Consider the following 15,180-nt stretch of genomic DNA (forward strand, 5'->3'; position numbering starts at 1 on the left):
TTCTTGGCTGGTGTACAACAAGACCACTCTAAGGGCAAGGAAAAGATAAGCAGCACATTGGAATGCTTTGCTTCAAGAATTTTAATTTTGATTAAATTATTACACACAGAATCTCTCCAAGCAAATTTTGAGGGTTTTCACACATCTTTGCAAAAGCAACAGTCATCAAAATTTAAAGATCATCCTATACAAACTCCATCTTTTTGGATCAGTGTGATTTCTTCACCACTTGCTCAAGTTCCTACATTTTTAAATCCAATATCAGGTCATGCTAATATGAAATAAGAATGCTGGAAAATAATGTTCACAGTGACACTTTTATTCCAGAGCTCACTTACACTGGCAGAACTGTAAAACTAATTATGGAAACTCTACAGCTCTTCCACCTCTGTCATGTTTTGCTCTCTTCTTAAATGTCAGTTCCTGTCTAGCCTGCAGCAAAGTCTTCTGAACAGATCCCACATTTTTCACTCAAGAGCTCCAGTGACTCACTCCTGCTATCTGCCAAGTTGGGGAGCTCTCAATCCCATTATCTCCCAGTTTCCCCTGCTTAGACATTCACACAGAACTGCAAAAGGAGAGAAAGCCTCTTGCATGACTGCCTGCTCATCTGACCAGGGTTCAGGCAAAGGGCCTGTGAAGGGAAATAAGTCTTGCTAGCATAAATAGTTTTATTTTGGGACCTCTAAGGAAGCCTTAGTGCTTTTTCCTGGTGGATAGTTGCTCCGTTGGATGGAAGGGAGCTCATGAAGGTGGCCAGTCTAGCATGGAGATTTGTGGCCATTTAGGACAGTAATTTAACACAAATGATACATAAACAAGAAAGAAAAAGCTATGTAATTTAACTAAAAGCTGGGTATTTAGAAAAAAAAAATACTGAAAAAAAATCCTACAGTTTTTATTTACTTCTGCAGTGCCACAAAGGAATGTTTATAGACCACTGCTGCTTGCCTTGGCTAAATGAGCAAAGGATGCCCAAGGGAACACAGCTCTCACATCCACCAGCAACCCTGAAGGTCTTTCCCAGCAGGTTTGCACACGCAGACATGACTTTCAGTAAGGAAGCTAGAAGTGCTAATCATCCGTTACTTCTCCAAGCCAGAGACAATGGTAACTATCTGTAAACCTGCAGTGGGAAAGCTCCAGTCACCTTAAGTCACTGGAAATGAAGGTCTAAGACTCGACATAGCCTCAGGGCTACACTGTGTAACAGGGATGCTCAAACAAACAATGCAAGACAGTGCAAAGTGGATTGATGTTCTGATTTATAACTGTCCCTTCAGAAGTACCTGTAAGTGGTCACTTGTGCAAACAGCTTAGCTTCAAAGTTCTTCCTGCTTAAGGTTTTTTGATTTGCTTCACACATTTTTAAAATGTCTTTAATGTTTTTTGGATTCCCTGTGAAAGTGCACATGAACTGGAAGAGTTCTGAAAAGAGTGAGAAGGAAAACTAACCCCTTTTTTTTGTTCTTTTGTGATGTGCCAGACTCATCACTAAAATGGGTCTCTTCCTCTGTACCTCAATACCCTCCTTCCTGCTAATTTTAAACCTGAAGGAGAAGAAACAGGTTGACAACTTTGCCACAGCCAAACAATCTCCCTTCTCTCAATTTCCTACCTTTGTGAGAAAATTGCTATCTATCATCCTTTGAAAAGTGGACTGCATCCTGTGGAGGAGCGAAGCACTATCAGTGTTTATCTGTATTATAACACCTAAAGGCCTCCAACAAGAGATACATGTTCTCTGTAAGCACATTACAGCTCGCACACCCAAAAAGTGTGTGCCCAAAGTCCTGAAATACAAAACAAAGCAGAGGAGAAAAAAATTTTCATCATCTTGATTCTACAGATGGGGAACTAAGCCGTCTCAGAGGAGAGTTCTAAGAAATGGATGAACTCCACAATACAGGGTCTGATCTCCCCCTCTCTTCCCTACCATGTGCGTCAGGACAAACTGAATTCGGAGAATGACACTGGAAATAAGGGAAAACTATTTTGTTTCCCAGTTCTGCTGCAATCTTCTTGTATGCTATTACTGCTAGCAATAAAGAAATAGATTAAAGTCATCCAAGACACAGCTAACGCCAAACAGAAAAGTCATGAGAACTCAAAAGCAATTCAAGGGAACAACACAGAAAAGGAAGAACACAATTAACTGTGGCTTTGGGGACAAAAGTGTCTGTGAATATGCAACATCCACAAACTTCAGTGAGGATTTTGAATGCCCAAGGAGAGAACATTCCCACTTCCACCTGGTGATGAGGGTATGAGTATACAGAAAAAAATGAATATACAGAAAAATTAATTCTTTCAAGGACATGTGATTTGCCTTCAACAGTCCATACAACCATGTAGATCCGCCTGGCTTCAAGAGATCAGAATTTTTAAAAGCATGTATAATCTGCAATAAGGTGTGTCATCCAACAGTGATTACTGAAAACAGAAGAAGATTCAAGCTTAATTTGTCCAAAGCACAACTCCACTGTTTTTCTACCTCGGCCATAATTCAATTTTTTTTTGAGTGAAGAAGCAACTTTCAAACCTGTATACTTGGAAATAATGCTATATGACCACCTGTGTATTGGGATCCCATTTCCAAGGTGGCTAAAATTAAAATGGCCTCCTAACTCTGACTGCAGACTCGATTTGGGAGTGCTAGCAAACAATTATTGTACAGATCAGCGATTTCTGAAACTCAGTTAAGTCAATGTGCTCCACATGGCCACATTGATCCCAGATGAAACTCGGCCATTTATAACCGTGCTGAACCATTAAACAGCTCCTAGAGTTACTGGCAAAATCAAGGAGTTATTAATTGCAGTCCTTATAACTGAGTCAATAGCCTAAAACCCAATCAGAGTATTTTAGACTTTTTCACAGCAAAGGTTACTGCAGAGTGATGAAAGAGCAGGAAAGAGCTACACCTCCGGTAAGAACTTATTTCCTCTGCATGTATCCTTAGGAAGAGATCCTCACTTCAGACCTCTCTGGTACATGCCACCTCTGAGACAGTTACTTAAGGAGGAGCTGTAGGAAGCAACTCAGTTACAAACCACCTTCTAGGTAGACTCAAGACAGCAGAGGATGCCAGGGTTCATACCTCTCCTGAATTTTCCTTCATTGCTTGTTTTGTTAGGAAGGGGATTCAGCCTTTACACTACAGACTCTCAAACAGTAAAAGTCACACACCAGCTTAAGCAGGGACTGATTTTTTTCCCGTCCTGTTTGTATTTCATTTGCCTCCTCTATTTTTTTAATCTGCAAATAATTTGTGTTTTTTCTGTCTTCACTGCATTACTAGTACTCTTTTTAGAAAGAAACCTGATGAAATGCACCCTGGGGATGTGCTGTCCCATGGTGGATCACGGACCCGAGGCAGGTGTCCCACCACCTCAGAGCCCAGCCGCGGGCACAGTGCTTGCACGTGGCGTGGCTAACGAGAGGACAGCGTGCAGCCACAGGGACTGACTCGCTCTTGAGTTGTCCCTGCCCGTGAATTTAAGAATGTGGAACCTAGAAATTCTCTGGCTGTCTATGGGCCTTCGTCTGTTCCAGCCTTCCTACACAAAGGGGTCCTTTTGTCAATGATATTTCTTGCATTATGGTGGTGGTTAAAGGAAGTGTGTAGGAGAACACAGAGAAAACCTTTTTTTGGTTAGTGTAGCATATTTGCCTCTCTCTGTTTCAATCTAATCACATCCATAAATTAATTCTCTTAAAAAGCTGAAGAGTACTTTTACTTGAGAATGGGAACAGGAACAGAGACCAATACAACAAACAGAGGGCAGAAAATTAATTGTGTGCTCATGGATATGCATTCTTCAGAGAAAGGGCTGTCTTAGTAACATAGAAAAGCAGGAGCCAAGGGATACAGATTCTGACTCTTGTTCTGATAGGAACCTCCTACACAACTATAAGTCACCTCCCCTAATCTCTGAAATAACGTTACAATTTATCAGTGGTGTCTACCAAGAAGAATGTGGAAAATTTTTTTTCTTTTTTTCCCAAATCACATTGAGATGTCTGGATGGACACCCTAGACAAGTGTGTGTTATTGCTCTAATATTGCCTGCAATGACAGAACTTACTGCTGTGTTTAAGGTTAGGAAGGCAATGGAAACCTTGACTTTGGTAGCTTCTGGAGGCATGGTATTAATGCCTGCCTCACAACACTTTTTTCCAGCGTAGAAAAGTGGAACAATAAGGTCCCATTTATTTCACTTTTATTTTTTAAGCTTCTGTGCTTTTTTGCTCTTTCCTCAAGTTATTTAGGTCTTCATCATCTCTGCAGTGTACAATAGTGCCTTGCTCTAAATAAACATTTGAAAATTTCAGAATAAGCATACTATATTCTGATTAAAATATTTTCATCAATATTATAATCATTAATATATATTAATTATATTTTCTGTGTTGACCGTGAGAGTAAGAACAAGGACATCTGTGTAAGTGAAACAAGAGGATGGGGAAAAAATCATCACATGAAATACAGCTAAGTGGTAGTAGCAAATTAAAATCAGAGTGAACAGATGTAAACCTAACATTAAGACTCCATTTCAGGCACCCAATCTTTGCATATATCATAATGCCTAAATATACCTTCAAGAACACACAGAGCACATCACAATAGGGATGGAAAGGCTTTACAGACTCACAAATATTGGCTTAGGGCATCTTGCTGGTACAGAAATTCAAGGGAATAACTCTCTAAAGATAATTCTCATGTTCTTGCAGGTTTTGTTCTGGTTATTGGACTGGTGACTTTCTACCGCCCCCACCCTCTCTGGGTCTTGCTATCGGAACATTGGAGCCTGTCTTTTGGCCACGCTGGCAGCTGCCATTCTCATCTGGAACATCCTTCACAGGCGTGAGGACTGCATGGCACCCCGGGTCATCGTCATCAGCCGGACCCTGACCGCCCGGTTTCGCCGGGGCCTGGAAAACGACTACGTCGAGTCGCCGTGCTGAGAGGGGGGACTGGAGAGGGACTGATCTCCCAGGAGATCTGCAGTGGAGTTGTTTTTTATAAATATATACTATAATTTAAAGCTAAGGGTTGGAAGACATCACAAAGCTCACTCCTGTGGGCAGAGGCCCTCAGTTATTTGGATGGGCTCCATCTATATACATATGTATAAAACACATAATTTTATATATATATATATTATATTATATATTCTATTACCCTCTCCCTCTGCTGTACAGCACAGAATGTTGGATTATCAGAATCCTGACAGAGCATCACAGCCACATGTCAGCAGGGTCAGCTGTCGCAGACACGGAATGTATGCAATGAGAATATAGAAAAGAGGCAACCAAACGTTTTCTCTGTCTGCATAAAGTTATCCTGCTCCCTAATAATAATGTAAAAAGCTATGAGAGAAATGTGACAATAGCTTCAGAGTTAACAGGCAACCTAGGAAAGCTGAAAACTCACTATAGATTAAGTAATGATTTTAACAGCTGTTTAAGTCTCATGAATCTTTAGTCCTTCCTCTCTTCAAGAAGCTTCTCCTTAGCTGTGCTCCCCAGCCACAGCACAGCCCTGACAGTGAAGAGCAAGAGCAACGCTAACCATTCTAATTGTAAAGTAAGGGAAAAAAGAAGAAATAAGATGCATTTTTTCAGGCAGTTCTTTTGTTTGGGTTTATTCTATATGCAAACAGATATGCCATTAAAAATTAAAAGGGTACGCAGCTAGAACAGGCTACACGTGTTGCTGAAAAATCTGCTTCAGTGTTACAATGAGGGCAAATATCTACAAAAGAAGGTTACCTGGACTTTCTAATAATCACAGATACTATTAACATACATTATTGGAAAGTATTATTAAGAACAGGTATTTCAGCTCCAATTAATTTCTTTTCTTCATGTCTTGCTTTACCATTTGCTGTGAGACTTGCAGATCAGAGTCCACGCCAGGGTACCCAGCTCTGCCCAGCACTGCTCAGGGGCACACAGCACAGGGAACCCTGGCGAGTGGAACTGCCACTCAGGCACTCAAATTGGAGAATAAGACACGTATGCAGGACTTAAACATGAAATTTAAAAATGACCTGCCTGGCAACTTGCTATGGTAATGAAATGAAAATGATCAGTATGTTTGGAATTAGGTATTCTGTTTATAAGCCTGACCCTGAGAAGCACATGGGCTCACAAAGGTCATGTGCATGTAACTGAGGAAGAAAAACAACAGGTCAAAAACTACTATGTAGAAACACAGGGGCAATATCAGATGCTCAAAAGCTCTAAGGATGCTACTCTGAGCACAGTTACTGATAGGCTTGAACGGCTATGAGCTCTGAATGTTACAGATTCTTTAGGACTGTTGTGTCACTCCAGCTGAGTACACCACTTTTCCTCTCTGTCAGTATTTCCACCATACTTTTCCACACTTTGTTAAAATGTGATCATCAAGCTGGCTCTTGAGTTCTGTTCTGCACTCAGTTCTGATGTAACAAGAAACTCAACCCCAACTTCTGCTCCTGCACCATGTTCAAAGTGAGCAACACTCTGCAGAGACTGAAGCTCTAGAACAACTGCATTGTTCTAGACTATCAGGGTAGAATACCATAAAGCTGACAAAGAGTTTCTTCTAGCAGTAGGTTTGTAAAAACCAACTAAGATTTGTATTCATTTGCCTGCATTACTTTCTGGAAAATGTTTTCTAGAAATAATATGCTATGATTAATTGCAGGTTTTTTTAAAAATAAACTATTGGAATATTTAAAAGACATTATATTATTTCTTCTAATATTGCAATATCCATATTATAATAATGTACATTTAAATTTAAAAATCAGCTATGTGGTGGGCAAATTTCTAATACTCCGTATTACTGTGATTATTTTAGATGTATAAATAAAGTTGTGAATGTTCATTTTCTTCTAGTGATAACGTGAGATTTTTGCCTTTCAGACACAGAATAAGATTGCTTGTTATCAATCATTGTTTTCCCATTCAGTAAAAAAGAATCCACAAAACTTGCAACATCTGGTAGACAAACAATAAGCAGAGAATATATTAAAATGTCTGCAGGATAAAGATATTTTATCTTGTTAAAAACAAAAAGGAGAATGAAATCAGAGAGGAAAAATGTAAGAAGTATTTAGAAGGATCAGAAGTTTATACAAACTTTTAATAAAAATAAACTGCACCCAAACAGAAATACCTACAAATACTTATGATACCTTTTTATAAGCTTGATGGCTTTGAAGGCCTCATCCATGTCTCCAGCAGTCAGGTAGAAGCTGAAGTTCAGCATGGCATCCCGGGTAGTCTTATCACACTCTCCTAAGCCAGCGAAATCTCTCATGGGTCTCCTCACAGCCATCTGCGAGACGTTAATTGAGTCAGACTCTCCTTGTCCCTCCTCAGCTTCTCCCAGCTAAAATGAGAATGTAATAAGTTAGGTATCAAGTAGGTTGAAACTTACTCCATTGTACATGTAATTTACTACATTATTTTCTCTACAATCCAAGTTTTCTGTTTGTGCAGGACCATGATCAATAGTGACAAGAGCTGCAGAGTTTCAGAACTTCCTAGAAAATGCCACAAAACATGGAATGTTATAGATGATATTAGCATATCATAATGAACAGTCACAGGACACCAGTGACAGTCTGGAGACTGGAGAAACACCACAGGAGAGGCAGGCTCCTATTATTATAGTAATTATTACTATTTTATATATAGTAGTATGATGACTCTATTTTTGAGTCCCTACATGTGTGGAGATTTCAGATAAATACTTCTCTAAGGTTGGTCTTTTCTCAAAAATAAGTCTGCTGTTCTGAAAGTTAACTATATAAACCAAATTCTTCTATTCTTGCCTTCATGTGAAACTTAGGAATACCAAAGTCCAGATCCAAACCCTGTCCCATGCAACTGGCAGTTCTGGAGCCTCTGGAGCTTCAGTAAAACCTTCACCAGTCACTGAAAGGCAGCTCAAAGCAATTTAACCATTATTCATAAAAAAAAAGGAATAAAGTTAATCATCAATATAAAATGATCTGTCTTGAGTGTAACAAGGAAACTTTCACAAGCCAGAGCAGAAGATCACTTGAGTCATGAAGGAGATAAAATCTCATATATACTCTATTCCAACTGTGTAGTTAGATAACTAAATATTAAGGTTATAGAAGCCAATTAAAAAATAGCATGATATTATTACACAACATAAGTATTAGATACATTAAAAGACAGAAGTCAAAAGTGCAAATGTGTTTATCTAGAATTTAGGGGATTTCTGAAACCAGGACAGAAAAGATATTATAATAGTGGAATGAAAGTTGGTCAAAACAGATTTGCTACTTCAACTCAGTTTACTATATTTAAAGCAGATTCTGTTCATATACTCAATCATATTTTCCAAACTAATTGCTATCTAACAAATAGTTTAGTCACTAAGATGCAGTAACCTACCGAGGGAAGAAAACAGAAACAGAAGAGAGAAAAGTAGAGAATGAAGAGGAACAAAATAATGCAGATACTTACAGGTTTATAGACACATCCCCTCCGATAAAACAACTAATGGCAGCAATAATCCATATGGAGTTAAAGAAAAAAAGAGATGTAATACCAAAGCAAAATAGCATGAGACGTAACGGGGACGTGTTAGAAGGAAGATTGGAAAATGCAGCAGATCAACTTTGACCTATTCTTTTGAATAAAGGTACATTCTCCCTGTTTAACACTGCTCCTAAACTATATGAAATTAGACTTAGATGCTCACATTGGTCTTATTCAGAAGATTTAGAGGATTATTAATTAGGTGTCATTAATATAAGTTCTTGCAGATTTTACAAAAATAAATGCTTTGGCAGAATGAACAGACTCCATTAAACTCCCCCTGCAAGAAGGAAGTAGTGCAAATCACCATCTTAACAGGCACCAAGACACTCAAGTCAGAGCTTAACCAGAACACAAATCTGTAGGTAACAGGCTTCATTTCTTCCAGTATGCAGGGAAATATATGTGGTATTATTCAATTTTGGATTCATATTCAAGTTCAAGAAGCTAAAGCATATATACCTGTTATTTGTGGCACACAGGCTTTTGGTGATAGTGCAAGATGAGTGTTATTGCTCACTTTGGTATTCTGTGGGGATTAAGCTCCATTCCAACAAGGAAATGGTTTGTTTCTGCTGAAGCTAATAGGAAATGTTTCCTCTTATGGTCCACGTAAAGTTCACACACACACACACACACACACACACATATTAGAATTAACTTTATGTCATTTCTACATGTGATGCAGCAACTGCCATTGGAGTTGCTCCACTTACTCCAGACTCAATTTGGCTAAATTTGAGGCCTACACAAGGAAAAATCTGAATTTACAGGACGGGAAGGAATTATAAAAGATTTCCTCACCTTTTTTGCAAAGTAATAATGTGGCACTTCTATGCCCATAAGAACCTGGTAGGACGAAGGCAATGGGAAGCTCTCCTGAAGCAGAAGGCCATGCTCTTCAGTACTGAAGAATGATATAATCCAATCCTTCATCTGGAAAAGGAAGCAAAGCATTGTTTTGTTTTTATGCTGCAATATCCTTCTTTCATTTTGTTTTTATTTTCCATATTGACTTGGCAGAACCTTCTCTTGAAGATAACATGGGATGCACATCCACAGGCACACACCTGCTGGTGAGGGCAGGGCTGCACGCTTCCTCCCACAGTGAGTAGCCAACAACTCATTCTGCATTGCAGACTGTGTTCCTACTGCAAAGGGACCTCCACCTCTGCCTTTCAGGAGCCAACTTCACCAACCATGAAGAGGGAAGTCCCTGGCCAGAGACCAGTACTCTAGAAGTCTCTGTGACAGATCTGACTCAGGTCAAAGAAATACTCCCAGCTGTTTTCAAATATATTTTTTATTTTAATTCTCTATTATTTCTATTAGAATTTCAGCAGCTCATTGACTCTTTTGAGTTCCCAGGGGATATACCAGCCATTTAAAAATAGTTTCTGTAACTGTTTCTGTTCCTGACCTAACTCAAGTCAAAATAAAGCAATTATTTCCAATTAAAAACAATAAGATTTGTAATCTCTTAAAGGATAAGCATGCAGTTAAAAATTCTACTGTATAAGGGCCAAAAAGTAAGTTGCACTCCTTTTACATCTTTTTACTTTTCAACTTTATGTAGAGGCCAAACTTTTTTACATTAGGAATATTAAGTTGAAGTGCTCTTCTCTTTGCTAGGAGACCATCTCATCCTCTTTTGAGACATCCCTATTCCATTCCTCCTTTCTACCTTGATCTTGATCTTTCCATGATTTTTCTAAAGTCATTTCAACCAACAAAAGAAACAAAGAACTTTCTACCTCCAATTGGAAGTGGTTTAACTAAAACTATACACAAATCAGTAAACTTTAAATCAACATGGACAGTTCAAATCAATGGAGTATTTATAAAGGGAGGGGAGTTATGTACAGACAAAATGGTAAGGACTGCTAGAAGCACATAAGTAGAGGAAGCAGGGTCTGATGAAAGAATGCTTTCAACATTTTATTGATCATTTTTGTTCAATAAAACCAAAATCTTTTTTCTAAAGTAAAAAAGACCATAAAAGACAATTTGGGAAGTACCATAAAGATGTACAGTGTCTGTCCAGCAAAGCAGAAGATGACAACTGCTGGGTGGGAAGAATGTACTTCAATGTTCACCATAACAGTAGGGTGCCTGTTATTCTATCAAATTAATTCTTGCTGCTGAAAGTGGACTCAAGTATAAAATCTGCATAATTTTTTTAAAAGAGAGAATAAGTATCTGGATTATCAATCCACCCATTAATGTCACCTGTAAAGCTGTAGTCCAGATACAAGCTTGCATTATGATCATCCTCAGAATTCTACCACAGATAAAGAAATCATCTCCTTTTCTTCATCACTGTATTCAAGCGAGGGCTAAACCAGAGAGCTAATATATATAGTGACTGCCTGAAGCCACAGACACCAAACACATACTTGCACTACTCATTGTTGGTACAAAATAAAGTATACTACCTACTCCCACGTCCTTAATGAAGGATCAATGATTTATTACTTGGACAGGGAGAACTCTATTCTACCCTCTCTATTCTGCATTGGTGAGACCACATCTGGAATATTGTGTCCAGTTCTGGGCCCCTCAGTTCAGGAAGGACAGGGAGCTGCTGGAGAGAGTCCAGCGTAGGGCTACAAAGATGATGAGGGGAGTGGAGCATCTCCCTTATGAGGAAAGGCTGAGGGAGCTGGGTCTCTTTAGTCCGGAGAAAAGGAGACTGAGGGGTGACCTCATCAATGTTTACAAATATGTAAGGGGTGAGTGTCAGGAAGATGGAATTAAGCTTTTTTCAGTGATGACCTGTGATAGGACAAGGGGTAATGGGTGCAAATTGGAGCATAGGAGGTTCAAGGTGAATATCAGGAAAAATTTTTTCCCTGTGAGGGTGCCGGAGCACTGGAACAGGCTGCCCAGAGAGGTTGTGGAGTCTCCTGCACTGGAGTCATTCAAAACCTGCCTGGACGCCTTCCTGTGTGATGTACTCTAGGTGGTCCTGCTCTGGCAGGGGGGGTGGACTAGATGATCTCTCGAGGTCCATTCCAACCCCTATGATTCTATGATAACTCCATGTAAAGCAGTATAAAACAAACAGATAAAAAGAACATACTGTGCCTTCAGTCTGGTTTTTCTCCTGGTCTGGAGACTGTAGGCCTGTTTCAAGAATTGCTTCACATACAAAAAGTGTTGGTTCACTCTGGTCCCAGAAATGGCAAGCAGGGATGTGATTGTGTAACACTGGGTACTCCACAAGAGACCTACCAAAAGAGAAGGAAAAAAAATAAATATAGAAAGAGAGACAAAATAATTCTCTCTCATTCAGTGCATGAATGTAAATAAAGATCCATCATCTGAAAATTATCCCTTGATCAGTTATCTATACCAGTACCTCATCATACACATTAACCATGGGTACAGGAAATAAAGCATTTTTGTAGGAAAAAAAGATGGTACTGCCTCAAATACAAATAGGCATCCAAAATCTCCCTCCAGAGATGTAATCACTGAGATTACATGTCCTACAGGAACACCTGAACATTCTTCCAGTGATGCACCTTAGCTCATGGTACTGGTGCAGGTACTGTAACATGAAGACTACCTCAGCTCTATCTTCTTGCAAAGAAGATTTGTTAATTTCTTCTTTAAACTCTTTCTCAGGATGCCTACTGCCAGCTCTGCTAGAAACACCCAGAGAGCTCAAGTACATCGATGGGCATTTAGACAAGCAGTAAAAAGAGAGTTTATAGTATGTGTGTCTCACACCAAATCCAGCTAAGCAGCCTTCATAAGAGAACACAAACAGACAATTGTGATTAAACTGATGGGGTAAAAAATAAGAAATTAGTTTATATTCTCATGCAACATATCTTTCTCTACTGAGAGTTCAGCAGAGACCTGTGCACAGTGTGATTGATGCTTTGAGCTGCTCAGCTTCTCAGTGCTGGAAGAAACTCCAGAGCTGCAGCTGAACTTGGCCTGCAGCTGGAGATTTCAGTCTCTAGACATGCCACGGTTCATTCCCTTTGCTCAGTACTGTGCTTGAACATCATACAGTGTATGAAGAATTCCAGGGCAGCACAGAAACCATCCCTGCAGCCTCAGGCCACTCTCTGGCAGCAGCTAAATAAGAAACAACTTACTACCTCCTTCTGGCATTTAAATACTGCTTCAGAACTGGTCATGTTAAGACTCTAGCCATACAGAATCAGATCATTTTGGCAATGGCTTAGGATTCTTCTGAAAAAATACAGAATATAAATAGGCGTCAAATTTTTTTAAAAGGGAGAAACCAAAGACATAATTAAAATAGCTTTCTCCTTTGCTGTCACCACTGAAGGGTGGACTTTGTGCAGAAGAATGAGGCAGGGCTGGAAGGCAAATTAAGGGAGAGATTCAAAGGGATGCAGAAATACAGTGTCCTATCCATGCCACTGGATCAAAAATACTCAAACTGAAAAAGGGTATTTGTTTAAAAAATTTGGACTGTTTAGATTCTACCTAAGGAGGAAAGAAAGAGAAAGAAGGGGAAGGTTATTATCTTATGATAGTAGATTATTATTTTATTGTCTGTTTACTCATTCCAATTTCAAGACATTTTCAAATAACAAAAGATAAACAGACTATTCACAGGACCCTGTCTAGCATTTAAATATCAGTGCAATGGCATTACTAGCTTGTGGTGGCCTCTGTGGGCTGCACAAGATACTGCACTTGAAAACCAACTTGTTCACTATTATGCTGTTTGCATAACTGACAAAGATACAAGGCCCCAAATTTGCACTGTCCTTAGTTTTTGATGAGTTGGGGAGTTTCTTCTGTTTTTTGGTGATAAGGAGAGTAAATCCTTTTTTTCTTGTAATACCTATAGCAGGTAGTTGCTAAAAAAGCAAACTGCCTTCTATTCTAATGCTGGTTTGTCTGAAGAAAAATACAGTCAGGAAAAATTACTGTAGAACCAGATGGGAATTTGTACCCTAAAATTCTCATGGAAGCATGGTGGAATTCCTTGTTCACTGCATTTTGCTGCCTTGCTACTGTGATTTCTAATGTATCACAGAACAGCTTGTATGAAACCAAAGCTGTCAGTACTAAATAGACATTTCATGAGGTTTTATCCATACAAAAAGATCCTGTATTGGACTTAAAAATTAACATGTTTTCCCAGAAGGAGCTTCAGAACATCATCTTTTCAGTTACTACCCTGTAAACTCTCCATGGAAGAGTAGTTTTCCAAGATTTTCCAAATTTTTTCTTCATTTTAAGATCTGGATCCAAATTGTAGTCATACACCTCTATGAATCCCCACCCCAATACCCAAGCATCTTCCTCTCAGAGACCTCGAGTCAGATATGGCTTCCATACATCTAATAACTCTCACTGCATTTCTCTTCTATGAATTTGTCCAATACCTCCATGAACCTTTCCTTCAGTTCCTATAGAATTTCCTCTAGCAAAGAGTTCCTTAGTTCAGCTGTGTGTTGACTGCAGAACCACCTGCCCCTGCTTATTCTGAGCTTGCTCCCTGATACCTTTGTTGGACACCCCCTAGTTCATATATTGGAAGAGACAGTGATGCAGGTTGGTTGACGTATAACACACCAGTTTTAATTAATTCTTTAGACATATAATAATTAATTTCATAAAAGCTCCTATACAAAGCCAGACAAAAGTCAGTATCAAGGTGTTGCTTGTCTTCATAAGGGTAGATTCTTATCTTAAACCCACAACTAATACTTCTCAAAATAAAATCTTATTACTTGTCAATGCCTTGTCCAGAAGAAAGTTTCTCTCTACCATTTCCCTGTTCAGCCTTGAAATCAAAGAGTGTAACTTTGTTCATTTCAACGTCATAGAAACAGATCTTGGAATCAATGTTCCCATCCGCCTACAAGAAGGGAAAACAAAAATTGCTGAAGCATTCAGTCAAAAAGGAAAAAAGGTACATTTATCCCACCCGACTCACACTCTCAGTTTTGTTTACTGGCAATCACACAAGAACATTCTTTGGAAGAAGTATCAGAAAAATTTTTGCTGTTTTTCTATTCTAGCAAGTTAGCCTTTGATTTCTTGGAAATGCTACAAAGCAGCTTTTGTAACTAAAATACTGCTTCATTCTCTGGCTTGTTATTCTCCCCAAACACACAAAACCTTAACATAGCTTAATTTCAGTGTTTAGTTTGGACATGATATTTCAAGATCAAATACACTGCACAGGACATGTAGGTTTATTTCTGAGAAGGGAATCTTGTGTCTTCAGTAATCTTGAACTGTGCCAGCCTATGAACTGATGGTCAGGCCCTAGGGCAGTAAGTGGAGCTTTGCCTCACCTTGCTAACGAGGACACTGACTTTATTGCCATTAGCATTGCATTTGACAGATGCAATACCCCCAAGGCCAGGAAACAGCTCCGTGAAACTCTTGCTATTGCAGTGCACTTTTGCCTCTCTGTGGAAAGGAATAAACTTAAATCATATGGTGGCAAGCAACTAGCAACACACATCAGCCAAAACATTTTTCAGATTATGGGTAGGACTTCTAAAAACAAACTATTTCTATCTTATGACACCACTGCCCCAGACTCCAGCTTCCTCTCCAGAGAATTGCTGCAAGTGCCTTTCTTTCAGGAAGAAGTTAATG

At 39.2% G+C, this 15,180-nt stretch overlaps 2 protein-coding genes across 2 annotated transcripts in view; one reads left to right on the plus strand and one right to left on the minus strand.

The window, feature by feature from the left end:
- LOC103775194 (transmembrane protein 204-like) overlaps window positions 1–4,968 on the plus strand; it is a gene marked incomplete at its 5' end in the record, with an annotated part of 11,962 nt that extends 6,994 nt beyond the window's left edge. Inside the window, 2 exon segments of the mRNA XM_008942639.1 lie at window positions 4,735–4,771; window positions 4,773–4,968. Coding sequence (XP_008940887.1) covers window positions 4,735–4,771; window positions 4,773–4,968 — 233 coding nt within the window.
- Window positions 4,969–6,109: 1,141 nt separating this feature from the next.
- LOC103775195 (intraflagellar transport protein 140 homolog) overlaps window positions 6,110–15,180 on the minus strand; it is a gene marked incomplete at its 5' end in the record, with an annotated part of 24,318 nt that continues 15,247 nt past the window's right edge. The window contains 6 exons of the mRNA XM_008942640.1: window positions 6,110–6,176; window positions 7,191–7,387; window positions 9,376–9,507; window positions 11,654–11,801; window positions 14,301–14,428; window positions 14,871–14,988. Coding sequence (XP_008940888.1) covers window positions 6,110–6,176; window positions 7,191–7,387; window positions 9,376–9,507; window positions 11,654–11,801; window positions 14,301–14,428; window positions 14,871–14,988 — 790 coding nt within the window. The remainder of the gene's footprint in view (window positions 6,177–7,190; window positions 7,388–9,375; window positions 9,508–11,653; window positions 11,802–14,300; window positions 14,429–14,870; window positions 14,989–15,180) is intronic.

This window comes from Merops nubicus, unplaced genomic scaffold, assembly GCF_000691845.1.
Source record: "Merops nubicus isolate BGI_N331 unplaced genomic scaffold, ASM69184v1 scaffold16946, whole genome shotgun sequence".
NCBI lineage: Eukaryota > Metazoa > Chordata > Aves > Coraciiformes > Meropidae > Merops > Merops nubicus.